At 45.1% G+C, this 26,392-nt stretch overlaps 1 protein-coding gene across 2 annotated transcripts in view; it reads left to right on the top strand.

Moving 5' to 3' along the window:
• Positions 1-6,503, top strand: part of XRCC2 (X-ray repair cross complementing 2) — a 25,854-nt gene extending 19,351 nt beyond the window's left edge. For both annotated transcript variants that reach the window (XM_006020776.3, XM_025200457.1), the window contains exon 3: positions 4,828-6,503. In XM_006020776.3, the coding sequence (XP_006020838.2) occupies positions 4,828-5,543 (716 nt within the window). In that variant the 3' untranslated portion in view covers positions 5,544-6,503. The remainder of the gene's footprint in view (positions 1-4,827) is intronic.
• The last annotated feature ends 19,889 nt before the right edge of the window (positions 6,504-26,392 follow it).

The raw sequence follows: 26,392 nt of genomic DNA, 5'->3' as shown, positions 1-26,392 counted from the left end.
ACGCAAGCCAATAATGGGGCTCGAATATTAATACAAATGGCGGGAACTCTTTGCAAAGTGCATTTCTGTGCTGCAAAGAAGAAATGCACACTGCAAAGAAAGCTACAAACTGGCGGGAAAATAATTCAGTGGTGCCAAAGCACACACAAAACAAAATCACACCTTTGGGTTGTGACACTACTACTGTCTGGAAAACTGTTAAATAACTTTATTTTTCTGATGGTTAAAAACTATTTAATTTTGTGGCCTGCTCATGCCCGTTTGTTCTTGTGCCAATGTTTTCCTTTATCTTAAATATATTTTCAATTTTATTTTATTATGAGCCAGAATAACACAAATCCCAAATGTATATACATCTGAATTTCATGCTGACTAGCTCTAATGGAGCTGCACAGAATGTAAGTAAGTACGTATGTTGAACTGTATACATTGGCTTGACTGTTTATAATATAATCTTAGCACACTGCAAGAATTTTTAAAATGAGTCTCTTACAGCTGTTTACTCAAATCCATATATTTGTTGTTGTGACCTGTTTTTCTAATGTTTTGGCTTTATAGCCTTAATGAAAATCTAACTTTTTATTAGTCCAATCCATTTGTTTTTATTTTTAATATGTTGCCTGGACATGTTATAGTGCACTGTCTTTGAAGTTCTTTATAAATATAAATATCTTTGCACAACATTTTCCTCAATGTTATTATTTTATTAAATTAATTACACATTTTCCTGTATTAGTCTATTTGAAACATAGCAATATGTACACTAGTGTTACTAGTGTAAATTATACATAGATTCCATTATAGGCAACCAAGTCTTCATAATGTATAATCAGTGCACATAAAGTAGAAGTAGCTAATGTTAGAGCTTCTGTCATATTCCTGCCGCTGTTCCTAATCATGATGGAAGTGTGCCATTCAGGACACATCAACATATTAGATAGCACTATGCTGTATTCCCAAAGAGACTAAATAGTAATGCCAAAATGGCAGGAGCTTTAAAATAATCTTCCACTACTGCAATTCATGTTTCTCACTATCACTTAGGCATATCAAGCTGAGGTGTGGGTGTCAGTATAAAGCTCTGATTTTTCAGCTGTGTATGACACCCAAAATTAATTTGAAGTAAACATTTCCTCCCCTTCCCCTCACATCCAAAAAGCAGATTGTAAGTGACAGCCTCTGCCCAACATTGTAAAATACGAACTTAGCATTTCCATAACGTGTCTGGCAGTGTGAAAGTTGTACTACCACCAACAACTATTGCAGTGGCCCGACTAAAACTGGCTGAACTGGGCTGCTCTGTAATGAAATCATGTTACCCACATTTGCTAGTGTAGTGAATGCAGGCAAAGTAAAGACTTTTCATTCTCTTTATCATTTGAGCCAGAATAATTTAAATGAACATAATATTCCAGGTGAGGATGTACCAAATGCTTATATGCTGGAATTTTACTGTCTGTATGTCACATATAGATTATTACTGTCTGTATGTCACACACAGACATAATTTTTTACATCTGTTGCACTTTTAAATGTTTTCTTTGACTCCTATACATTGATAACTAGGCTGTCCTATAGGATTACAGCTAATTTGAACTAAATGGGTGGGTAGGTGTGTGTTTGTATGTGAATAATGCATGTGTTTTATTTTGAATGTGTCAATACTGAATTTCATCTGACACCAAGCTGCTCATCCACTAACTCTATTAAGTCCTCACAGACCTTAGTCTTGATTAACCTGATTAGTTTTGTGTCGTCAGCAAACATTCCCAAGCCATCTGTATGTTTTTCCCCTGTTGTTATTCATCTGCTTTGAGATGATTAATAAATATTGGGCACACCAGTTCTAATATGGAGTCCTATGTTACTGGTTAAATATCCCCAGCTGGCGTGAAGACTAGCCAGCACAGGGCCAGGCACCCTGATGAACTAACTAGTCAGCCCCACCTGGAACCTACCTCCTGCCCTTCCTGTTCCCAGTGTCCTGGATTCTCTGATTTCTTGTCTCTGGTGCTCTTTTGACCATGATTTCTGGATCTTGGCTCCTGGCTTGGTTACTGCCTAGGATCTTCCATTTTCTGATTTCTGGCTCAGTTCTTGACTCCAGTGTGGCGTCTCTGGCAGAGTGGGTGGCTGGTTCTCCTTGTTCTTAATACTATGCTGTTAACTTTTTTCCACGTTGAACTGACAATGTAGAAAAATGTGTCTTGTCTTGAGATGAAAACAGAAACTCTCAAAGAGAAACTTTAAAATTAGATTTTTCATATAACGTACCGTTTTTTGCACAAGTAAGTGCATATTGGGCTCTAAGGGTCCCTCGTGTTTTGGTATGAATTCATTATCTAGTCAATGGGGCCTTTTGGCAGGGGGCAAGGAACGGGCGGGGTAATTTTATATGCATGCGTATACTCTCCCATGCATTCCTCAGCAAAACATCTTCTGAACTAACAAAATCAAACATTTATTTCACTGAATAACTTTAATTTTTATTAAAATCATCTCTGAGACCTGTGACACAGCTAACTGTTCCTTCTCCAAAAATGAGCATGTTTTGTTACTATGTGCTTTTTGAACAAGCCATATTTCATTATGAAGGTAGATGAAGCAAAACCAAAACGTTTAATTGCTATATCCATTCATGATCTCCATTCAAGGCAGTGGGAGGCTTGTGCAGAAGCCAGACACCAAAGTCCGTAGTTTGTCTTCTCTCAAAAAGTGCTTTGCACAGTGTTTCTGAAATACTTCCAGAGACTTGGGAGTGGAGGTGGGGGAATGATACTACGTAGCATATTTAGGGCTTCTTCAAGCCATATTTGTATTCCGACATGATTCTGCGATAGCTGTGTTGTCACTGTATGTAGTGTAACAGAATAGGAGCTGGCTCCAAGTGACCGAGTTAAAGAGTACAAACTCAGAACAGGAGGAAAGAGGTACAGATTTATCTAATGCGATTAATAGACCTTGCCTTCACTGTAGCAAATTTTGGGAGACCAGTATTCTTCGCAAACAGGTAAACCTTAGCCACCTACAAAGCCCTCTTTTATCATTTTGCAAATACCAAAAATGGAGAAAGCTGTGTTTCAGATTGTCTGCATTATAGCAAATCGGAGTTTACGTGTGCCGCTGAAGGACACAGGATTGTCTCTTCATGTGTAAATTGCCTTTTTCACTTGCAGTGTATATAGCAAGAGTCTCAGTTTCCTTTTTCTTTTCTCATTCTAACTTCTTGACATTCTGGACATTCATGAACAATAATATCCTCAGGAAGTTGGGTAATGACTTGAAAAACCCTGTAAATTCAGACAGGCATGAACATGTTGAAATAAAATTTCAATTAATTCTCTGCTCTTACTTTTCTCCTGTGGAAAGCTGTTAGCCCATTTACGCTTTCCTGGGTCACGGAAATGCAGAAGCTTGTTGCAGGTACAGTTTTTCAGTTCTCCTTCAGCCACGGAAAGGAAGTTAGTTGTCCACCTGATGTGTGCCTGCCTTTGACTAAACCTGCTGCACAGGCAACATACGTCTTAATGGGAAAATAGTAGCTTCCTAAAGAGAGAGGGAGACAGAGAGTAAATAAAAAAATTGATTTATTTTTTCTGTAGTGCAAGATTGTGAATTTGTAGGAAGTCTTTGAAGTGTCCTGGATGTATATCTGACAGAAGCATCCCCTTCTTAGTAGTGGGTTATATGTTTTGTAACACTTTTTACATTCTATAATATGTATTTTACATTCTATAATATGTATTTTATTGCAACTTAGGGGAAAAGAAGAATTTACTTAGCAGATCACAGTCTTTCTACAAAGTCTTCTGTCATTTGAGGTGGGGATTTTTTAACTGCTTAGCTCAAGGTGTCTGTGATTCCATTTCCCCAAAAAATAGTTTTGTAGTCACTGCTTAAGAAAACAAGTACTCAATGTATGTGCTGACATTTGTCACTCAGTTACAGGTTTATCTGCCTTACGGAGCTGAGGAAGCATGTTGCTGTCTTGAAGTGCTAAAGACTTGTCTATGCTACAAAAATAGACATGTTAAAACACGATTTTGGCCTCCAACATGTTTTTTCTTGCTTGTTATCTTTTTTTTTTCATATTTTTATTGGAAATAATGATACATAGAGTCCTAGCCAGTCTTTTATGTAGCAGCTTCCTTTCCAAGCCCCATCCAGCTATAATGACAGAGGTGTTGCCAGTCCATGTCATCCAGTTGCCAACCTTTCATAAATAGCACTCTCTCAAATACTAAGTTTCTTTTCCAGTCTTTGTGCATCACCCGTTCTTGTTATTTTACTTTCGATGCTTTCTTTCAAAGTTGAAATAGCTCCCATAAAACTCTATCCAGGGTTTAAATAACTCATATTTTTCTTAGAAACTTTATAGTGTATCAGCAACATGACAAAACAAGGTAAAAATGTACCTAACTAAAATTAATGTACATCATCATTGATCAATCAAATCTGCTATGCATGTTCCCTCCTTCTTTCAGAGGCCAGGTCAGGACAGTAATGGGAGAAGAAACGTTCCCTGTTCGTTCCACTTGTCAAAACAGCAGGAATCTTCAGAAATCCCTGGACCAAAAGGAAACATTTTCTTTTTAGGAGTTGTAATGACGATATAGCAATATGATTTAACTGTAACTAGTCAGTGTAGGTCACAAGGTCTCAAAAAAATCTTTTGCCTGAGTTTCAGAAGCAGTGAGCACTTGTCATTCCCTGTGAAGTAAATAAGTTCTGCCCTGCACCTTTGAAAAAAACAGTTCAGTAAACATTGATAACAGTCTGTAAGGAATACAGGTACCATCTTACATGCTTGTTTCCGTTTTTGAACAGGAGATGTCATTGAATTCCATGGTCCCGAAGGAAGTGGAAAAACAGAAATGCTTTATCACCTCATCGCCCGTTGCATCCTTCCCAAATCAGGAGGAGGTTTGGAAGTAGAAGTCATGTTCATTGATACAGACTACCATTTTGACATGCTTCGTCTGGTTACCATTCTTGAACACAGACTACCCCAGAGCACAGAAGAAACAATAAAACTGTGCCTTGGAAGGCTTTTCCTTGTTAACTGCAACAGTAGCACACAGTTGCTTCTCACTCTTTACTCTCTAGAAAATATGTTTTGTACTCACCCTTCTCTCTGCCTTTTGATTTTAGACAGTATATCTGCTTTTTATTGGATAGACAGAAGCAATGGTGGGGAGAGTTATAACATGCAGGAGTTGAATATGAAAAAGTGTGTTAAATTTCTTGAGAAGCTTGTCGGAGAGCATCATTTAGCTCTGTTTGCAACAACACAAACAATTATGCAGAAATCTTCAAGCTCTGCAGAAAGTTCCTTTTCCTTAAAACATCAGTGTGGAGCTGATGTAGACTACAGGCCTTATCTTTGCAAATCGTGGCAACAAATGGTAACCCACAGAATATTTTTCTCTAAGCAATGTCATTCTAGTAACAGCAAAGGTTTTTCAATTGTTTCTTGTCATGTCAAAAGAAACCATGTAGTGAAATGTTCATTTAGTATTGCAGAATGTGGAGTTCAGTTTTAACTTGAATTTGCTTTTAAAGTTATGGTAAATCTTCAGTCTAACTAGCCTTCTGTATTTTTTTACATTTTTGTACCTTCTTAACGATCTTGATTTGTTTATGAATTTTGTTATGAACATTTATTAAATTCGGTGAAGAGCAGAGGAAATATAAAGATTTGAATGACTGTATAAGTTCAGCATAAAATAGAGAGGAGTGTTGTAACTATTTATGTGTGATTGATACATCAAGAGATTAAATCAAGAGAACTAGAAGTCAAGTCATCTTTAACTCTGTCTCCTTTCACTAACATTTTCTAAACAGTATACAGCCAAATGCACTGACTTCAGCTCTGTCATAACCCTTTTTACACCTCTTCCTCTTCTAAGCTACACAGAATGTAGTCTAGCTCTGTATGTGGGAGTTGGTGCATAGGCAAATGTTAGTACTTTGTAAATATTGGCCTTGATTGACTCCCACTAGCATAGAGACATACACTCTGCATATACCCTTTGCCAGCAGGCACAGCTGCGCCTCAGGAGAATTCATTTTCTGTGTAAGGAAGGTTCCATTGTCTCTGGCTAGGCACCATCCAGTTAAACCTGCCAACACTTATAGTATCACTGGTCAGAGCAAGGATTACAGGTGTCACCAGTAGCATAATAGGGGGAAAGAGGGTAAGAGGGGTGACCAGAGCAGCAGCCCTGGACACTTTTTGTAAAAGGACACAAAATAGCCACTGCCACCATTAGCACAGTAGCAGCCAGCGCTGCCCCAGATGTAGGGCTGCTCTCCTACACCTCTGGGTGTCACTGTGACCTCTCCTTTGTCAGAAGGTCTTCAGACATCTTCAGTCCTCTCAAAAGTTGAAAGGACTTAGTGCTATAGTTGAAGGATCCATAGGCCCCTGGCAGCTGTTACAATTAAGATGTGATAAACCTGTTAATCACACCATAAATAACAACTCAGACACGCATAATGGCATGACAAAATGGGAAACCAGCCACAAAAATATTTCACAAAAGATGTGTAACTCCATATGGGAGTTTCAAACTGGCTCCTCCATGGGACTGGGACTATTCAAAATAGACTGGTGCAGTCCTGAGTTGGGACCAACAACTGATTGTTTGCTCTGGGACCACTCCAGTTCAACTGGGCTATGGGTATCTGGCTTTCAATTTGCTGCTGTAGGGGAACCTCAGGAACTTAGGCTCTCCCTGCCCTGGCAAGTAGCTGTGACATCATTGGGATCTGATCCCAAAATCACACGCATGCTAGGAGGCACGATTGTTAGGATCAGGGATGAGCTCCCACCACACTATAAAATGAACGTGTGCCAGGGGTCCTAGAGCCAGCCCTGGATACTTGCAAACTACTAGCAAGTAGGTAACGCTCTTAAGGAAAGAGGATACAATTTTTTAATAACATTTGTATTGCACCCTTAAATCAGATAAACCATGTCCCTGGGCTTTATGGGCCACTCTTATTCAACTTGGTTTGTGTAATTTTTTTAGTTCCCCATTTATTAATGTCCCAGTCGGATCTTTCTTTTTCAAGAGCATATTAATTCATCACAATAGTCTTATCTTCTTTTAGATGTATAACCTCTGTGGAGCTGTAATACAGTATTGACCATCTTAATGCAAAGTATGTATGTATTGTATGAGAACTCCAATGAATTTTACTTTCTCTTGGTTTACATCCTTGTATCATGACCACAATCATGCTTCAGCATACACTGCTATCTTATGCAGATTACCTCACTAAGTAATGACAAATAAGTGTGAAACATTTGATTTGAAAAAGGCAGAGGAGAAGATGCTAGGTCAGACAGCATATATTATGATGCTTCACTTAGCTGAGCAATTAACATGATATTCCTTATTCATGGTTACTCTTTAGAAGCATTGTCAAACAAGTTACTGCATATAAAAGCTATTCTACCTATGCAAAATGAATTTGGATCCAAGTCTAGTTCCTAAAAGTAAGTAAGTAAGCATTGCAATTGGTAGTTGTAACAGAGAGATTAATGCTCCTGTTACTTTAAGGGAAAACTTGTGGCAGACAGAGACGAGGCAGCAGAATAAAGGTCAGCTGCAAAGGGATAAGCAGCCAGGGAGCACTGTTCCTTAGGCAGAGAGCTACACATTAAGAAGGAGGAACACCTGCAGCCAGTCAAGGGAACATTGCTCAGAGCCAGCTGGCTACAAGAACGCAGGCAATTAGAGGCCAAAGGCTTGAAGTGCCTAGATCAGAGGTAGCTCTGCTGCCATAAAACAATCAGGCAGAGCTTAGACGGGTGACAAAGAAGCAGTGGTCATGATAATTGTTAAGGTCCCTTGGAAGCTACATGGCAGGTCCTGAAGAGCAATCCCTGTAGATGGTAGAGACACTCACCTGACCTGCAGGGGCAGGTCTTAAAGCAGGGGCAGGCAAAATATAGCCCATGGGCCAGATATAGCCCACCAGGCCATTCTGTCTGGCTGACAGGGCCCCTAAAAAAAAATGAGAAAATTATTTTCCTGTGGCTGCCTGTCAAAGATGACAAGGCACCAGCAAGAGCAAGACCCAGGAGGAGCCGGCTGCAGGACCCAACAGCAGCAGCAAGGCCCACCCTGCCCTGCCTCACCCTCAGTTCCTAGCTAGAAGCTTCTGCCTAGCAGAGGCCTCCAGCCTGGTGACCTTGGGGCTGTTCCCAACACACTCTCCATCCAAGAGTAGAGGCTCAGATGAGAACAGGCAGGGATGCGGGAGGATTGCTGGCAAAGCAGGAACCAGCCTGGCCCAGCCAATACGTCATGGTTCCTAACTGGCTCCTACTGTGCCATTTGGTCCCAGCCATGCAGCTGGGAACCATGTACTGCCATAGCAGTGGGCAGGCGGGGAGAAACGGCAGGTGGGTGGGGGGGAAAGCAGTGGCAGCAGGTAGAGAAGTATCACAACCCAAAGGGTGTGATTTTTGTTTGTGTGTGCTTCGGCACTGCTAAATTGTTCCCGCTAAATTGCAGCTTCTTTGCACGGTGGAGTTTTCTGCTGCAAAAGAGAACCCCGGTGCAAGGGAGAATTTCCCGCCAATTTGAAGCTTTCTTTGCAGGGTGCATTTCTTTGTTGCAGCACAGAAATGCTCATTGCAAAGAGTTCCCGCCATTTGTATGCTAATTCGAGTCCCATTATTGGCCAGTTCTAAATTATTCACACGTGGCGGCTAGTGATTGGCTTGCTAGCCGTATAAAAGGCTTGAGTGGTTTCCGCGCAAGTTGGAGGACTCCACGAACACCGGGAGGAGGAGACTTCACGCTGTGTGAAGATCTCAACCGGACCCATGGAGCCTAGCAAACTTCGTGTGGATGCAGAAGGACCCACGGAGCCTAGCAAACTTCGTGTGGATGCAGAAGGACCCACGGAGCCTAGCAAACTTCGTGTGAGTCCTTGACCGACTTCAGAGCTCTTCTACCCGGGTTCGAGTCCTGCAGGTTTATTTTCCTGTCACCGAAAACCCATTGCGACGTACCCTTGTGTTTTACATCTTCCTGTCGCCGGAACCCTTTGCGACGTACCCTCGTGCCCTGCAGGTTCGAGTTTTGTTTCCTGTCTGTAACCGCAACTCAAGCAAGTTTTCCAGCCTGCACCACTGCCATCTCGGTGTAAGTAAACAATCTTTAAAACTACCGCTAAGCGTTTGTGCCTAATTCCAGCTCGTCCGCCTGCCTCTCCGACCCGGTGTGCCCGGGCTGCTGGCCACAGCCCGTGTGCAGCACGGAAAAGGGCTCGGGTCACTCCCGGCCCCCACAGGAAGGAAGGGAAGTGGCAGGGGAAAGGCAGCAGCGGCAGGTGCAAGGTGGAAAGCAGTGAGTAGGACCGCAGGGCCCTGGGGCCAGGGCTGATGGCACCAGGAGCCAGCTGGGACCCACAGGGGCTAGGCTGGCTCTTGCTGTGTTCTGCAGTCCTGGCATTGCAGCTGGAAACCACGCACTGCTAGGAGGTGCCCAGCCAGGCCGGCCAACTCCATGCCACACCACAGAGTTCTCAGCTGCAACACTGGGACCACAGAACGCAGCAGGAGTCCCAGCATTGCACGGAGGACCCTGTGGTGTGGCATGGAGCTGGCTGGGCACATGCTGGCACCACACAGTTCCCAGCAGTGTGGCACTGAGCCAACCTGACCCGGCCTGTCCCTTCCAGGCACCATGTGGTTCCTGGCTGCAACACGGGAACCCATGCAGGACGGCATGGAGCCAGCCAGACCAGCCCTGCAGCATGCAGTTCCTGGCTGTAACGCCAGGACCCATGTGGACCCAGCCCAGCCCAATGGCATGCTAGTGCCAAGAGCTGTGGGGAGTCCCATACCATCAGGCTGGGCCAGATTGTGGGGTTCCTGGCACTCTAGCTGGGATCTGCACATGGAGGCACAGAGCCAGAGTCCCATGAGCCCCACATTGCAGCCAGGAAGCATGTGGAGCCCTGCCTTACACCCCACATCCACACACATGGACACACACACCCACATACCTACCCACACCCATACACCTGCAGCAACCCAGTGGTAGCCAGTGTGCTTATGTAATAGTAATAACCAGAGGGCCAGATGGGTCTGATAGGGGAGGTTAGGAGGTCCCAGTGGTGCCCGAGTTGCACACAGCTGTTTTAGGGAATCCCACCAGAGTCCAGGGCCCAAGACAGAAGAGGTTCCTGTCAGGGAGAGTAAGACTAAAGGAGAGAGAGTTTGGAGCACAGTGCTCATCAGGGGCAAAACCAGAGCCTGAGTTGGGGGAGGACCAGGGCCAGGGACCATAGCCTACATGGGGCAAGGATAGACAGGGCCAAGGAGCCCAGCACACAAGGTGCACGAACCAGGGGCCCATAGGCCAGGGAGCAGAACCACAGCCTGAAAGAGGAGACAACTGAGGCCAGGGGCCTGTAACCTAAAGGGGGTGAGAATAAATAGGGCCAGGAAGCCCATAGCCCAAGAGGCAAGAACTAGGGCCAAGGGCCCATAGCCCAGGAGGAGCAGAAGTGGACGAAGACATAGCAGCCTAAGCCCTAAGGGAGGCAGTGAATGATAGAGACACAGAGCCCTGAGCTTCAGGAGAGGCAGAGACTGAGAAAAGGCAAAGAATCCTGAATGGACTAGAGCAGAGTCTGGGGGCTGAGTGCCCACTGATTAGTGATTGGTACTTGCGAGGCATGGGGATGGCTGTAGGGGAGGTCGGAGGCCATGAATAGCCCATAAGGCATCTGGTGTCCTAAGGGGCACGTATGGAGTGCCCACCTAGCATAGGGATAGATTGGGATCAGTAAGATCCGAGTGGGATCCACTGGCCAGAAGATAAACCAAGGCTCACTCTAAGGTCCTTGGGCAGGCTCCTTTTCTAAATCTATCAAGAATACCAAGGTGTGGCAGGTGAGAGCAAAGGAGGGGTAGCTTAGTGGCAGAGCTGGGCAGGAACTGTTTGACCACCAGGGGCACACTCCTGTTACTGTAGTCTTAGAAGCCAAAACATTTTAATACGTAAAGATCAATACAATTTCAATTCTAGAGAGAAAAAGAATACAAGGTTGGTAATGCGGAAACATGTGCCAGTTGTGGCTGATAGAGAATGCCTCAGTTTCAATAGATGTGAGTTTTGGTTCACATCTATTGAAAAAACAAAAACAAAACAGCATACTGGGTTGTATTAAAATAAGTGTCACTTGTAAATCAAGGGAAGTGATTTTTCTGCTGTATTCAGCTCTGGTGAGGCCTCATCTGGAGTAGTGTCCAATTTTGGGCCTCACACTTCGAGAAGGATGTGGACAGTCTGGAAAGAGTCCACCACAGAGCAATAAAAATGATTAGAGGCCTGGGAAACATGACTTAAGAAGAAAGGCTGAAAGAACTACGGTTATTTAGTCTGCAGGAGAGAAGACTGAGGGGGGATTTGATAACAGTCTTCAAATACCTGAAGGGTGACTACAGAAAAGATGGAGATGGGCTTTTCTCTGTGGTCATAGGGGACAGGACTAGGAGCAATGGCCTCAAGCTTCAGCAAGGGAAATTTGGGTTGGAGATTAAGAGAAACTTTCTACTTATGAAGATAGTCATGCATTGGAAAAGACTACCTAGAAAAAATGTGTTTTTTCCATCCTTGGAAGTTTTCAAGAGCAGGTTAGACACTTGGCTGGGATGGTCTAGTCAGGGCTGATCTTGTCTTGAGCAGGACTGGATGACCTCATGAGATCTACTTTCCTATGATACCATGACTTTATAAGCAATGCTACTGGTATAAAATTAAGGAACGAAAGCAGAAGATAAGAAACAGCAGAACAACAACTAGTAAAACAAACATCGTGTATGCAGGAAAGCAAGCAACTTAATAATACCTATCAAAACTCCAATATGGCCTTTAAAACTTCGGAAATAACTAAAAATATATGTTCCTTTTTTATTTGAGACAGATATGACACAACTCCAGAATTTGATTTTGTCCTTGTGTTTATATTTGTAGAGAAGAGTGTCTCTTGTGTATGCTGTGGCATTAAGATGCTAGAGCCCCTCTTCCCAAGGAACTCTGCCTTTGAATTCAGAGTCCCTAAAAATAATTTTATTGGGGCACCTCTTAAACCGAAAGCAGTCAACTTGTGTAATATGCCCCATTTCCCGCTCCCTGATAAAATCTAAGATCTGAATGCTTATGAGTTCCTTTGTTGACTCCCAAGTATGTCTTCCTGTTAAAGCCTAGGGCTCTGAAATTAATTTTGACTGTATCTTGTTCAAATCTGATTTGAAGCTCCGTTGGTGTGTGAACACAGATGCATTGGCTGTCCCAGGAATTGCTCTTGATTTACATCGGACAGCCCAGAATTCCAACCGCCTTCATTTGAGGCAACGTGGTTTCTCCCACACGCTATCTTTTCATCACTCCAGCTAGCTGGAACACACCCTCCTGTTTGAGTGCCAGATTTCCTGCCTGGTTGGGACACCGTCTTCGCTCAATGATTTTCACTGGAACTTTGTCAGTTATCCAAGCTAAGAAAAAAATGTCTGCAGTGCTAGCGCTGCTGGCTTGCAGGATAATGATACCTCCTCTGTGTTTCCAAGCACAATGTTAACAGTAAGAACACCTATCATGTAAGCTGATTTGTTTTTGTCTGCATGTGCCCTTTTGCTTGGCACTGCGTTGGTGTTGTCTGGATTTGGTGTTGTCTGGGCATTTGAGGCTTTGGATTGAGTTGAGTTTTCAAATACTTCAAGCTATTATAGAGAATTGCAGAACAAATAAACAAAGCAGCTGGAAGAAGCTCCTTCTGAACGAATCCCAAGCAGAACATTTGTATGCAGGATCTGGCATGTCACGAGTTGCAACTCTGGCAAACAAGCTTTAGAGCTTATGGGAAATGTCCTACAGCTCTGGCAAAGACAGCATGTTATTTATTAATATAGAGTGCCCTTTGAAAGCTTCAGAGTGCTTGACAGAAAAAAATGTATATTGTACATTATTTAGTGCAAAAAAAAAGCCCGTACATTAAAGCTACAAATTGAAACCACTCAAATAAAGGGGGTGGAATGCCTCTCCCAGCAATGTTAGAGCAATATTAGTTCATTCGTGGTGCACAACATGTTTTATAGTTTGTATTGAATAGACATTAATGCTGTACAGAAGATATTTAAAAAGAAACACCTAGTGGAACACAGCTAGAATATACTTTTACCATGAGCAGCTGAACATATTCATGTCCTGATTCCAGAAGTCAACATTTCAGACTGTGGTGTTCACTGTTAGGTATCTGAATAACCAGCTTGATTTGGAGGAGTGCAGAGAGCCTGCACTTCTTTCATATCCTGTCTCCCAATATTGGCATACCTCCATCAAAACATGAATGGGAACACAGGTATGGGGAGAACAATATAACAATCTAAGAACCCATAACCCACATTTTCGAACTTGGTTGGATAATAGTTAGGCATCTCAATCCGTGTGTAGATCTTAGAGCTGATCGAAAACAACTTTGACCAAACCATTTTCCATCAGCAAAGGCTGTTCTGTTGAAAATGAAATGCTTTGTGAAATGATACTAATTTTTGTCAACATTTTGTTTTTGAAGAAGAAATGGGGAAAACATTCAAGTGGTGTCAAGATGTCCTGTTTTGATATTTTTGGAATAAAAAATATTTTGGTATTTATTTTATACTATGTAATTTCACAATAGTATGTAATAATCCAATTTTAAAGTGACAAATTTGAAACATCCGAATGTATCAATAGGAAATGTTTCTATCAAAACATTTTAAAGAACTTTCAGATAATTTTGAAAGTTTCCATTTTAAAGACAGATTTTCGAAGGTTGAACTCCTTTGCAAAAGGGAATTTCTATCCTCCATCCAACTCTTTTTGGCAGCGGACCAAGTGGCTTGGGTTTCAGAGAAGGTGAGCATGAATTCCCAGGGAAGGGTTTGGGAGTAACAACCAATATGTGATCTGAGAGTATGCTATCACTAGCCTCTGAATCCAGTCATTTGAATGAATCTTAGAAATTAATACTAAAAGAAATATAGTGATACTGAAGCTAAAAGGTAGCTATTTGCTTCATATACTAAGTCAAAGGTTATCAACCTCCAGCTCATAAGCCAGATCCAGCCCACGAGGCCATGACTTCCACATGAGAAAGAAACTTTGGCCATGAGGGAGTAGTGGCAGCATTAATTACAGCTCCCCTGTTGCCAAATTTCTGGACCCATGGATAGCCCTATGAGTCACGTCATGGCTTTTCTGAGGAAAGGGAAGATAGAGCAGCAGAGTAAGGACCCTGGACTTCAGAAAAGCAGACTTCAACTTGTTCAGGGAACTCATGGACAGGATCCCCTGGGAAGCCAGACTGAGGGGGAGAGGAGCCCAGGAGAGCTGGCTGTACTTTAAGGAAGCCTTACTGAGAGTGCAGGAACAAACCATCCCGATGTGCAGGAAGACTGTGTATAGGAAGTATGGCAGAAGACCAGCTTGGCTTAGCAGGGAACTCTTCAGTTAACTAAATCACAAAAAGGAAGTCTATAAGAAGTGAAAAGTTGGACAAATAAATAGGGAGGAGAATAAGAGCATTGCTTGGGCATGCAGGGATGAAGTCAGGAAGGCCAAAGCACAATTCAAGTTACAGCTAGCAAGGGATATGAAGGGTAACAAAAAGGGTTTCTACAAGTTTGTCAGCAGCAAGAGGAGAATCAGGGAATGTGGGTCCTTTACTGAATGGAGGAGGCACCTAGTGACAGAGGATGCAGAAAAGGTGAAGTGCTCAATGCCTTTTTTGCCTCAGTCTTCACAGGCAAGGTCAACTCCCAGACTACTGCACCTGGAGGCACAGTTTGGGGAGGAGGTAAGCAGCCCTCAATGGTGAAAGAACCCATTAAGGACTATTTAGAAAACCTGGACATATAGAAGTCCATGGGGCCGGATGGGATGCACCCGAGGGTGCTGAGGGAGTTGGCTGATTAGATTGCAGGGCCAGTGGCCATCATCTTTGAGAATTCATGGTGATTAGGAGAGGTCCTGGATGATTGGAAAAGGGCAAACAGTGCCCATATTTAAGAAAGGGAAAAAGGAAGATCCAGGAAACTACAGACAAGTCAGCCTCACCTCAGTCCCTGGAAAAATGGAGCAGATCCTCAAGCAATCCTTTTCTAAACACTTGGAGGAGAAAAAGGTGAGTAGTATAGGCAGCAGAAGGCCAGGGATAACAGGGCTTAGCCCCCCTCAATTGCAGGAAAGCAGGTAGGGCCACAAGGCAACCCAAGTGCCCAGGTGGCTGCAGTGGGGGGAGCCCCCCATTTCAGGAGGGATGTGGACAACATGGAGAGGGTCCAGAGGAGGGCCACCCGCATGATCCGGGGACAACAGGGCAGACCCTACAGTGAGAGACTGCGGGACTTGAACCTATTCAGCCTCCACAAGAGAAGGCTGAGGGGGGACCTGGTGACCGTCTATAAACTCACTAGGGGGAACCAGAAGGGTTTGGGGGAGACGCTGTTTCCCCTAGCCCCCGCTGGCATAACAAGGAGTAATGGGCACAAGTTGATGGAGAGGAGGTACAGATTGGACATCCGAAAAAACTACTTCACAGTTAGGGCGGCTAGGAGCTGGAACCAACTTCCAAGGGAGGTGGTGCTGGCCCCTACCCTGGGGATCTTTAAGAAGAGGCTGGATACCTACCTGGCTGGACTCATTTGAGTCCCGTTTTTTGTTTTTAGGGTTCTTTTGTTGTTCTCCCGCCCTGGCGGGGGGTCGGGCTAGAAGATCTATTAGGTCCCTTCCGACCCTAAAACTATGAAACTATGAAACTATAAGGGATGGGGGAGTGGTGAGCACAGACTCAGAAACTTGCAGCCCAGCATATGGATCACTGCCCAGCACCACAGGCAAGTCTCAGTCTGTGAAGGGGAAGGGGTAGGGGGCCAGATCAAGGTCCCCACAGTGAGGGAGGGAGTAAAGCAGGAGCTGGGGTGAATGGGGCCCTGGGACAGGTCATGGGACTGGAAGCCCCAGGCAGCTCGTCCAGTGGCACTGGAGGGCTCCCACCACTGCATGCACCCCAGGGAAGGTATAGAGGGGTACATGCCTCCCGGATTTGTGTGCAGGGTGGAGGTGGGCTGCCACTGGGTGCAAGGGCTCTGTTCCCCACTGCCTTTGCCACTGCTGCAGGAACTGTGCGATGCCTTGTGCCGGCCACCGCCAGGCAGGCAGAGGAAGCAGCGCAGCCTGGGGGCAGCAGGCACGTGGCATTGTGTGGCTCCCAAGGCAGTGGGGCACAAAGCCCCAACCCACAGCAGCAGCCTGCCTCCACCCCGTGCTCAAATCCACGGGGCATGTGCCCCCTGGCCCTCCACCAGGGTGCACACAGCAGCGGGAGCCACCCTTTGCCCCTGAATGAGCTGCCTGGGGCTCAAATCATCCCACAACCCACCCCAGCTCCAGGGCCCCATTCACCCCAGCTGCTGCCCCGCCTATGCCCCACTCCCTCCTTCACTATGGGGGCCTTGATCTGCCACCCCCTTCCCCTCCATATACTTACCTCCCCCCCCACAATAATATTTTCTCTCGCCACCTATGGTGATTAGAAACAACATAGATTCACCAAAGGCAAGTCATGCCCAACCAACCTGATGACCTTTTATGATGAGATGACTGGATCAGTAGATGTGGGGAGGGCAGTGGATGTGATATACCTTGATTTTAGCAAGGCTTCTGATACTGTCCCCCACAACTTTCTTGCAGGCAAGCTAAGGAAGTACAGGCTGGATGAATGGACTGTAAGGTGGATAAAAAACTGGCTGGGGCATCGGGCTTGGAGGGTAGTAATCAATGGCTCAATGTCTAGTTGGCAGCTGGTATCAAGTGGAGTACCCCAGGAGTAGATCCTGGGGCCAGTTTGGTTCAATGTCTTCATCAACGACTTGGAAGATAGCATAGAGTGCACCTTAGCGAGTTTGCAGATTACACCAAGCTGGGTGGAGTAGTAGCTACACTGGAGGGTAGGGCTAGGATTCAGAGTGACCTAGACAAATTGGAGGACTGGGCCAAAAGAAATCTCATGAGGTTCAACAAGAGCAAGTGCAAAGTCCTGCACTTAGGATGGAACAATCCCATGCACCAGTACAGGCTGGGGGCTGACAAGCTGGGCAGCAGCTTTGCAGAAAAGGACCTGGGGGTCACAGTGAACAATAAGATGAATATGAGCCAGCAGTGTGCCCTTGTTGCCAAGAAGGCTAATGGCATACTGGGTTGCATTGGTAGGAGGGTTGCCAGCAGGTCAAGGGAAGAGATTCTTCCCCTCTGTTCAGCACTAGTGAGGCCATGTTCAGCTTTGGGCCCCCTGCTACAGAAAGGATGTGGACAAATTGGAGAGAGTCCAGTGGATAGCAGTTAAAATGGTGAGGGGGCTGGAGGACATGACTTCTGAGGAAAGACTGAGGGAACTGGGCTTATTCAGTCTGGAGAAGAGAAGACTGAGAGGAGATTTAATAGCAGCCTTCAACTACCTGAAGGGAGGTTCAAAAGAGGATGGAGCTGGACTGTTCTCAGTGGAGGTGGATGACAGAACAAGGAGCAATGGTCTTAAATTGCAGCAAGGTAATTTTAGGTTAGATATTAGGAAGAATTTTCTTCCTAGGAGGGTAGTAAAGCACTGGAACAGGTTGCCCAGAGAGGTTGTGGACTTTCCATCCCTGGAGGTTTTCAAGACCCAGCTACACAAAGCTTTGGCTGGGATGATCTGGTTGGGGATGGTCCTACTTTGAGCAGGGGGTTAGACTAGATGACCTCCTGTGGTCATTTCCAACCCTAATTTTCTATGATTCTATGACCCTGCATAGAATCGCACCAGGTCATGGTGGGGATGACATTCAGGGTTGGGCTGACGTGGCCAGATCCAGTGTACAGGGTTGGGTTGGCACACAGCCGCATCTAGTGCATGAGGTCAGGCCAACATGTGGCAAAGAGCTGGTGCGTGGGTTTGGACCAGTGCACTGCCAGATCTGGCATATGAGGTTGATCTAGCAAGTGATCAGATCCAGCGTGTGCAGTCAGGCTGCATGTTCTGTTGAGCAGGCATGCATGCTGGGCCAGCATGGTGGACTACATCTGTGGAACAGCCTTGTGTGCTGACCCCATACAGCACATCCAGCTCATGGACTGCCCCACACCACTCATTTTGACTGCAGGGCCAGAAGGTTGAGCACTGCTTTCCTAAATAAGTTTTGGGGAGGAGAAATTGACTGTCAAGTTAGTTCTGCTAATGAACTAAAGGAGAAATTTTGTCATTCATAGATTCGTGGACCTCTGCCCTCCTTGATATAGCCAAATAAGAGTATCCAGCATACCAACCAATGTGGATATCTGTGATTGTGTTTGGAAATCACTCTGGGAGCAATATTGCAAGTCAATAACTTTATTGACTTTATTGACTGCTACATACACCAACTTGGGATGTCAAAAGTGACCTGAATAACAAGCTGGTGACAGAGAGAGGGAGCTCTTTTCTTTCTCCTGCTCTTTGCTTTTTGCAACAAGTCGTTTGAATACAGAAGTTTTAGGCAACCTATATATACTTTACTTGGTACTTATAGTTGTGTCATAAGGTTTATACCCAGTGCTAATTCGAATGGTCATGAGTTAATTTGGAGATTCATCACTTCCTCAGCTGGAACTAGTTGCTGGCCTGGCAGCAGCTGGAGGTAAAAAAAACAGTGGCTCAGACATGCTGTCACCAAAGCAGGGGGAGTTTTTGAGAAGCGCTGTCTGGGAGCAGAAAGTAGGCTGGTTTCTTGTGCTGATGGGAGAAAGGAGTGTGAGATGCTAAGGAGAGAACGTGACATCCAGAGGGCAGTGAAGAAGTTGCTTTAATACCTTCCTCTACACTCCCTGGCTGGAACCCAGGAGTGTGCAGTCCTAGTTCCCCTAACAAGCCCTATGTGGGGGTTACTAAAATCTGAAGAGATTGTGTGGAAGAGATTACCAGAGATCCAGCCAGAAAGCAAAAACAACAGGTGAGAATGGCTACCAGTGACACAGTAGTGTTGAAGTGATGTTGTTGCCAGGATGGTTGGGAAATTATACTAGAGGCAAGAATTCTTGAAGGTAATATCTTTTATTGGACCAACTGCATGACTGGTATAGCCATAGATAAGGTTTTGGGCATCATAGTACCCTTCCTCAGACCTCTGAGAGAAGCAAGCAGAACAGAGCTAAGTAGCAAATGGAACAGAAGCTGGTGTAAGACTCCCTATGAAAGTATATTGCCAATAAAAGCAAATAAAGCCAATGAAAGGATATTGCACCTGTTTTTCCACTCTATGCGCTAGACCCCATCTACCCTAAAAAATGCCCTTCCATGTCTCTTACTAAGCAACCTACACAACTTTGTAATACTAGAACTGATTTGCCAAGGATGACTCTTGAAGCTGGAGACAGCATTCTAAGTCAGTGGATCTATGCCTCTTGAATTTACCCTGCCATAAATATATGCTAGTGCCTACTGCAAAATATAAAGGTGTGCTAGAAAGTGCTTTGCAACTGCAGCTTCTTTATCAAAGCATATCTTAGAAATGAAAAAGCATTAGGAGTTCAATATCATCTTGCTTCAGTTCAAGGTTGAGCTTTTGTCCGTGTTGGAACTTAGCATTTTAATATTTGCTGATTTGTATGCAGCCTTGACTTAAAGCAGCGTATTCTAAGTAAGAGCAACTATTGGGTGGGGGGTGTTGCTGTTTTTGAAAAATGTTCTTTTGCCAAGATATAAAAGTAACTTATTGTGTATGTCTTATTTTTTAAATGGATTCCTAATATTCTGCACGTACACGTTGAAAAAATAATAATTTTCATCATCTGGGAAAAGAATATACATACATAAATTTAGAATCTCACCAAACTACTGTAGTACTTCTATAGAACAACCAAATTTAAGATCTCACCCAACGTCATATGAATGAAGTTCTTCACTAGAGTATCATTCAAGTTGCACTGTCCTTATGAAAGTGATGCCAACCATTTCATATGCTACAAAAGCTGGAAACTATAGGAGAGAGGGAATCTCTTATGTAAGTGTATTAATGATACAATTTTCATTTCTACTTGGGACTACTCTAATGCACGGAAGGCAGAAATTGTTGCTGATTTGTTGGTTGCCAGAGGTATGACTGAGGGTGGCACAGAGGTGTTTTGTGGCTCATCAGTTAACAATACTTTATCAGGGGCGGACTTCATTAGCAAATCTGTCTCTTGAAATCGATCAGCACTCGCTTAGCTCACACACAGAAGAGAGAAAGTAAATATGGTAGAGGACATTAAATATGTTGGCCCCAATGCAAAGCCCACTACCCAGCCATCAAGCTGAAAATCATATTTAATGCTTACAAGAAAAACAAGTGAAAAATGTTCCTTGAAACATTCTTTGAAGGTCACAAACTTGAACAGGAGAGGTGATAAGTGACTTCCACCCAAAAATCCCTCGCCAAAACTTCCTTTTGGATTTAAAAACTGTAAAACAGGTTGGCTAGTTGCAACTACCACAGAGTTGCACAGCAATAGCAGGTTTGGGGAGGAGGTAGCTGAAAATGGTAACGAGGTCCTAGTAGGCAACAGTTGATCCTCTGGATCATAGTGTACATGTAAGAGGTCTAGTCAGATGCCTGATGAATACGTTTGTGGCTGACAAACCCAACTCAAGAGCCCCTATTACAAGTTTCACTGATCCATGTACTGTCTGAGTTGGAGTCCAAGTTTACAGCATGCTGCTTTGTTCTTTCCCACTTGCTTCCATCCTCCGGATCAAAGCAACTTTATGTTGAGCTGCACCCAGTGCCAGATGTTCCCTCCAGATCAGACAGGATTTTGTGTGCTCCTCCCAGCTTTCTGTGTTGCTGTTGAACGACATATCATTTATGCACACATCATGGTACCACCATAGAGGGTGACCTCACGCTCTAGAGCTGTCTCAAATCTCACTGTACAACATATTTCTGGGGATACAGTCTCCTCCCATTCTTTCTAAGTGTGTCAGTCCTGCACACTCCAGAGCCTCTGTGTTAGGTATTTTGTCTTCCCACTTTATTTACACGATCTTACACAGACATCTCATGTGAAAGCTGTTCAGTCTCTTGATGTGCCTAGCATATGTAGTCCACGTTTCTGAACCATAAAGCAGGGATAACAGCACACAAGTCTTGTAGATTCATATCTTCACCTTACCTGATAGTTTGCTGTTATTTCATGCACGTTTCTGTAATAGCCCCAAATTCTTACCTGCTTGTCCAATTCTGTTAGTCAGTTCAGTCTGAAGGTCAAGATTTCTGCTGATCATAGAACCCATGTAGCAAAAACTGTTAGCACCACTAAGAGATTTATCCTCCAGAGCAGGGGTGGGCAAAATGTGGCCCGCGGGCCGCATGTGGCCCACCAGGCCATTCTATCTGGCCTGTTGGGCCCCTAAAAAATTAATTATTAATTTAAAATTAATTTTTATCTGCCCCTGGCTGCCCGTCATGCAGCCCTTGATGGCTTGCCAAAACTCAGTAAGCGGCCCTCCGCCCAAAATAATTGCCTGCTCCTGCTCCAGAGGGATGTCAGGTATTGGTTCTTCCATCCCTTGGTATATGACCACAATCTTCTTGAGACTAATTGCCATCCTAGAGCCGTTGCATGACTCAGAAAATCTGCCCAAGAGATTTTGAAGGGAAGGTTCACTGTGGGCAGGCAAGGCCACATCATCTATATAGAGATCCCTGGCAAAGGTGTCCATTCACAATTAAAAGGCACACCAACAATGTATGGCTGATCACCTCCCAATTATGCCTAATAGCAAACTCCTAATTTGTAAACCCCCAACCTGTCCCTCCACCCTCAAAGGAAGAGGGATAGCAAAAAATTATTAAGCTATACATATAAAACATTTTAATGAATGGATTCTAGGCAGTTTTTTAAATGTTCATTGACATATTTAGAATTTTTTTAATTTTTTAGCATTTTTTAAATTTTGGCGAAGCATTTAGGTCAAAAGAGGTAACAATGAGTTATGGAACTTTTAAAGTCTACTTTCATGGAGAGGAGAAAATGATAATGCAGAAGGGTATCTTTGTTACGGTCCTGCTTATTTACAAAGCAATGTACAAACCCTGTTTCCCTGAACATAGGAGGGTTCAAACAGAAACTAGTTTCTTTGCTCACAGCTCCAAGTTCCATTATGCTCCAAAAGCTAACTTCATTTTTTTCGCAGGATCATACATTAGTGCTGTGTCTCACTTTCTGGCCCTTCGCTGAGGGCTTGTCTGTATGGACTATTTCTACCAGCACAAACCTGACTACAGTGCTGTAAAAAGATCTCCACACAACGCAACTTCTTGCATCAATTGCAGCCTGGGCCTGACAGTGATTGCTGCCTGGGCCTGACAGAAGCCCTAGCAAGGGGGCTGAGTCAGCCCAAGCGCAGAAGGTTATAAAAGGAGACTTTCCAGGCAACCAAGCGAAATTGGGGAACTATAGCCTCGACAACTTTACGGTCCAATGGCTGGGGAACTGGCTCCATAGTCAGATCCAGAAAGTGATAATCGATGGAACCAAGTCAACATGGTGCATGGTGACCACTGGCATCCCCCAGGGTTCAGTACTCAGACCAGTATTCTTTAATATATTTGTGCCTATTTGTGCCCATCTGGACTTGAGTAGGCTCTCCCAAGCAGCTCAGGCTCAGATAGTCCTGCCTCAGTCGGGATCTTCCTCAGGCACACACGTTGAGCATACGTCATCTCTCAAGGGAGGCCCCCACTACTCACCTGCCATGTCTAGGTCTTCTGTTCTAGTGCAGGAGGTTCCCCTCTAGTTGGGCCTTGGGGTGCTTGGAGGTGCTGTCAGAGGATGGCCTTGGGGATCCACCTCCCCTACATCCCTTCCATGCACCACCCTGATGGACTGGACTGCGTGGTAGATGGTCAGAATCTCTCGGATGCCGGCCTTTGCAACATCGCCCCAATCTGGCCTCACAATGTATTTTTGTCCTGCCTGTGGGTTCTAGTTGCAGGCTGTCTACTGGATGTGAGTCACTTCAGCTGGATTCATAGATGCTAGGGTCAGAAGGGACCTCAACAGATCAAGTCTGCCCTGCCTGGGCAAAAAACAGTGCTGGGGTCAGATGACCCCAGCCAGATGCCTATCCAACCTTCTCTTAAAGAGCCCCAAGATAAGGGAGAGCACCACCTCCCTTGGAAGCCCATTCCAAGTTTTGGCCACCCTTACCATGAAGAAGTTTTTCCTGATGTCTAGCCTGAATCTGCTCTCTGTCAGTTTGTTACCATTGTTCCTTGTTACCCCAAGAGGCGCCCTGGTGAACAGAGCATCTCTGATTCCTTGCTGTGCCCCCCTAATGAAGTAGGTGGCCAGAAGATCACCTCCCAGCCTTCTCTTGTGGAGGCTGAAGAGGTCCAGGTCCCTTAGTCTCTCCTCATAGGGCTTGTCCTGTAAGCCCCTAACTATACGACAGGCCTTCCTCTAGAACCTCTTGAGTCTATCAACATCCTTCTTGAAGTATGGCACCCAAAACTCCACAGTACTCCAACTGCGGTCTGACCAATGCCACATAGAGTGGAAGTATCACCTGCTTGGTTCTATTTGTCATGCATCTGCATGATAAAGTGCGGTTAGCTTTGCTCATGATTTTGTCACACTGACGACTCATGTTCCTCTTGGAGTCCACTATGACTCCGAGATCCCTTTCTGCTTCTGTGCTGCTGAGAGGGTCATTTCCCAGCCAGTAGGTGTGTTGAATATTTTTACGCCCTAGGTGCAGCACTCTGTATTTGTCCTTGTTGTCCTGCATCCTATTGTGTTCTGCCCACTTTTTTAACCTGTCCAGGTCTGCCTGCAATCGTTCCCTACCCTCCAGCATGTGCACTTCACCCCACAATTTAGTATCATCCACAAAGTTAGACAGAATACACTTCACACCCACATCCAAGTCACTGATGAAGACATTGAAGAACCAAGCCCTGAAGGACCCCACTACCCACATCCTTCCACGTCAATACCGACCCATCTACTACCAGTCTCTGGGTGTGACCCCCAAGACAATTTGCCACTCACCGGATCATGTAAACTTCTATGTCACAGCCTCTTAATTTATTTATGAGAATGGGATGAGATACCGTATTGAAGGCCTTCCTAAAATCCAAGAAAATGACATCCACCTCTCTTCCTGTGTCTAAGCATTTTGTGACCTGGTCATAAAATGAAACCAGATGAGTCAGGTGTGATGTGCCTGCTACAAATCCATGCTGGTTGCCCTGCTGAATTATTTTTCCCACTGGACTTGCACAAATATGATACTCAATAATCTTTTCAAAGACTTTTCCAAGGATGGAGGTGAGACTGACTGGCCTATAATTACTGGGATCCTCCTTCCTCCCCTTCTTGAAAATAGGGACCATGCTGGCCCTTTTCCAGTCCTCCAGGACCTGACCTGAGCGTCATGAGCACTCCAACAGCCGTGCCAGTGGTTCTGCTATGACACCAGCCAATTCCTACAGAACCTTTGGATGAAGCTCATCCGGGCCTGCCAACTTAAACACATCCAGTCCATCCAAGTGGCTCTGCACCAAGTCAGCATTGACAGTTGGTGGGCTGGTGTCCCTCTCATGCCCATCTAAGAACCCATCAGGAGACTTATCTTGACCCTTATTCAGGAACACCGAGGCAAAAAACTCATTTCTGGCCTGCCGTGTCCTTAATGGACCCAGAGGGTCACTCTCTGTCTCTGCAGCTGTGTCTCTTCTGACCCAGCCAGGCCAGTGGGCTTTCTGAGCTGCTTCCCTGAGGGTCCCCTAGTCCCTCAGCCCTGGACGTACTCTATGGGCCTGTGCTCTGGCCTCAGGCGCAACAAAAGTTTACAACAGAATCCAAACAAACTGAAAAGAGACAGGCATGTAACGCTCTGCCCTCCTGACTCACGCATCCTGTGTGTGCATTGACAGTTATTTCCTCGGCATCCACTCCAGATCCAATGCTTGGCATTGCTCCATCAACAAGCAGACTCCTCTTCGGGACTCCATCCTGGGTCTCTGGTCAGAGCCCAGTGCTGGCTGTGCCGGCTAGGAGCTCTCAGCTACCTCCCAGCTAGTGCCCTCTGTCTTCTTCCCAGCAACTAGCTTTTAAATTTCCCAGCCGGCACTGCTGGCTGATGTCACCATCTCATGCGAGCTCCAGCTGCACAAAGAAGCAGCTAACAAAGCACGGGGGCAGTTTCTCTCCTAGCTGCCAGCTCACCACCACTGTTTCTGCAGCCAGTAAGCCTTTTCTCATCCCAGGGCTTTTGGGGTTGTTCCCCTGGGGCCATGGGGTTCTCCTGCCGTGGTCCTTGCCCTGGGAAAGGGGTTTCCACCCCTTTTCTCTCGTCACTCCGCAACAATATTCATGAATGATCTGGATTTGGGTGTCAGAAGCAGACTGGTGAAGTTTGCAGATGACACCAAAATATGAGGAAGTGCGGTCACACTAGAGGATAAGCTGATGTTTCAGGCTGACCTGGACAGGCTTTCAAGGTGAGCGGATCAAAACCTGATGACATTTAGCACAGAGAAATGCAAGGTGCTCCATCATACTTATAGGCTTGGCAGTGCTACACTCACTAGCACCACGACTGAAAGAGATTTGGGGGTCATGATTGACCACAAGATGAATATGAGCCACAAATGCAATGCCGCAGCCAGCAAAGCAAATAAAACTATGGCTTGCATCTACCAATGCATCTCAAGCAAGACCCAGGAAGTCATCCTTCCACTTTACTCAGTCTTGGTGAAGCTACAGCTGGAGTACCGGATCCAATTCTGGGGTCCACACTTTAGAAAGGGTGTGGAGAAGCTTTTGAGAGTCCAGAGGAAAGCCACATGCGTGATTAGAGGTCAAGAGAGCAGGCCTTTTGAGGAGAGGCTGAGAGACATGGGACTCTTCAGCCTGAAGAAGCGAAGCCTCAGGGGTGACTTGGTAATAGCCTATAAGTACATCAGGGGTGTGCATCAGGAACTGGGAGAATGTCTCTTCACCAGGGCCCCCCAGGGAAGACAAGGTCTAATGGTCAAAACTGTTGGGAGACCGTTTTAGACTGGACATAAGGAAAAACTTCTTTAATGTCCGAGTCTCCAGAATCCGGAACAGACTCCCCCCAGAAGCGGTGCAAACACCTACTCTGGATACTTTTAAGAAACTCCTGGATGCTTACCTTGCTAGAGTGATCTGACCCCAGCTGACTTCCTGTCCCCTGGGCAGGGGGCTGGACCCGATGATCTCATGAGCTCCCTTCCAGCCCTAATGTCTATAAAATCGATATAACTGGCAAATTGCACCAGAGAGCATACTCCTATGGTTCA

This window comes from Alligator sinensis, unplaced genomic scaffold (assembly GCF_000455745.1).
Source record: "Alligator sinensis unplaced genomic scaffold, ASM45574v1 scaffold599_1, whole genome shotgun sequence".
In the NCBI taxonomy this organism is placed as follows: Eukaryota; Metazoa; Chordata; order Crocodylia; family Alligatoridae; genus Alligator; species Alligator sinensis.
Note: the sequence above shows the minus strand (reverse complement) of the source record. Positions and strands in the feature narration are given on the sequence as shown.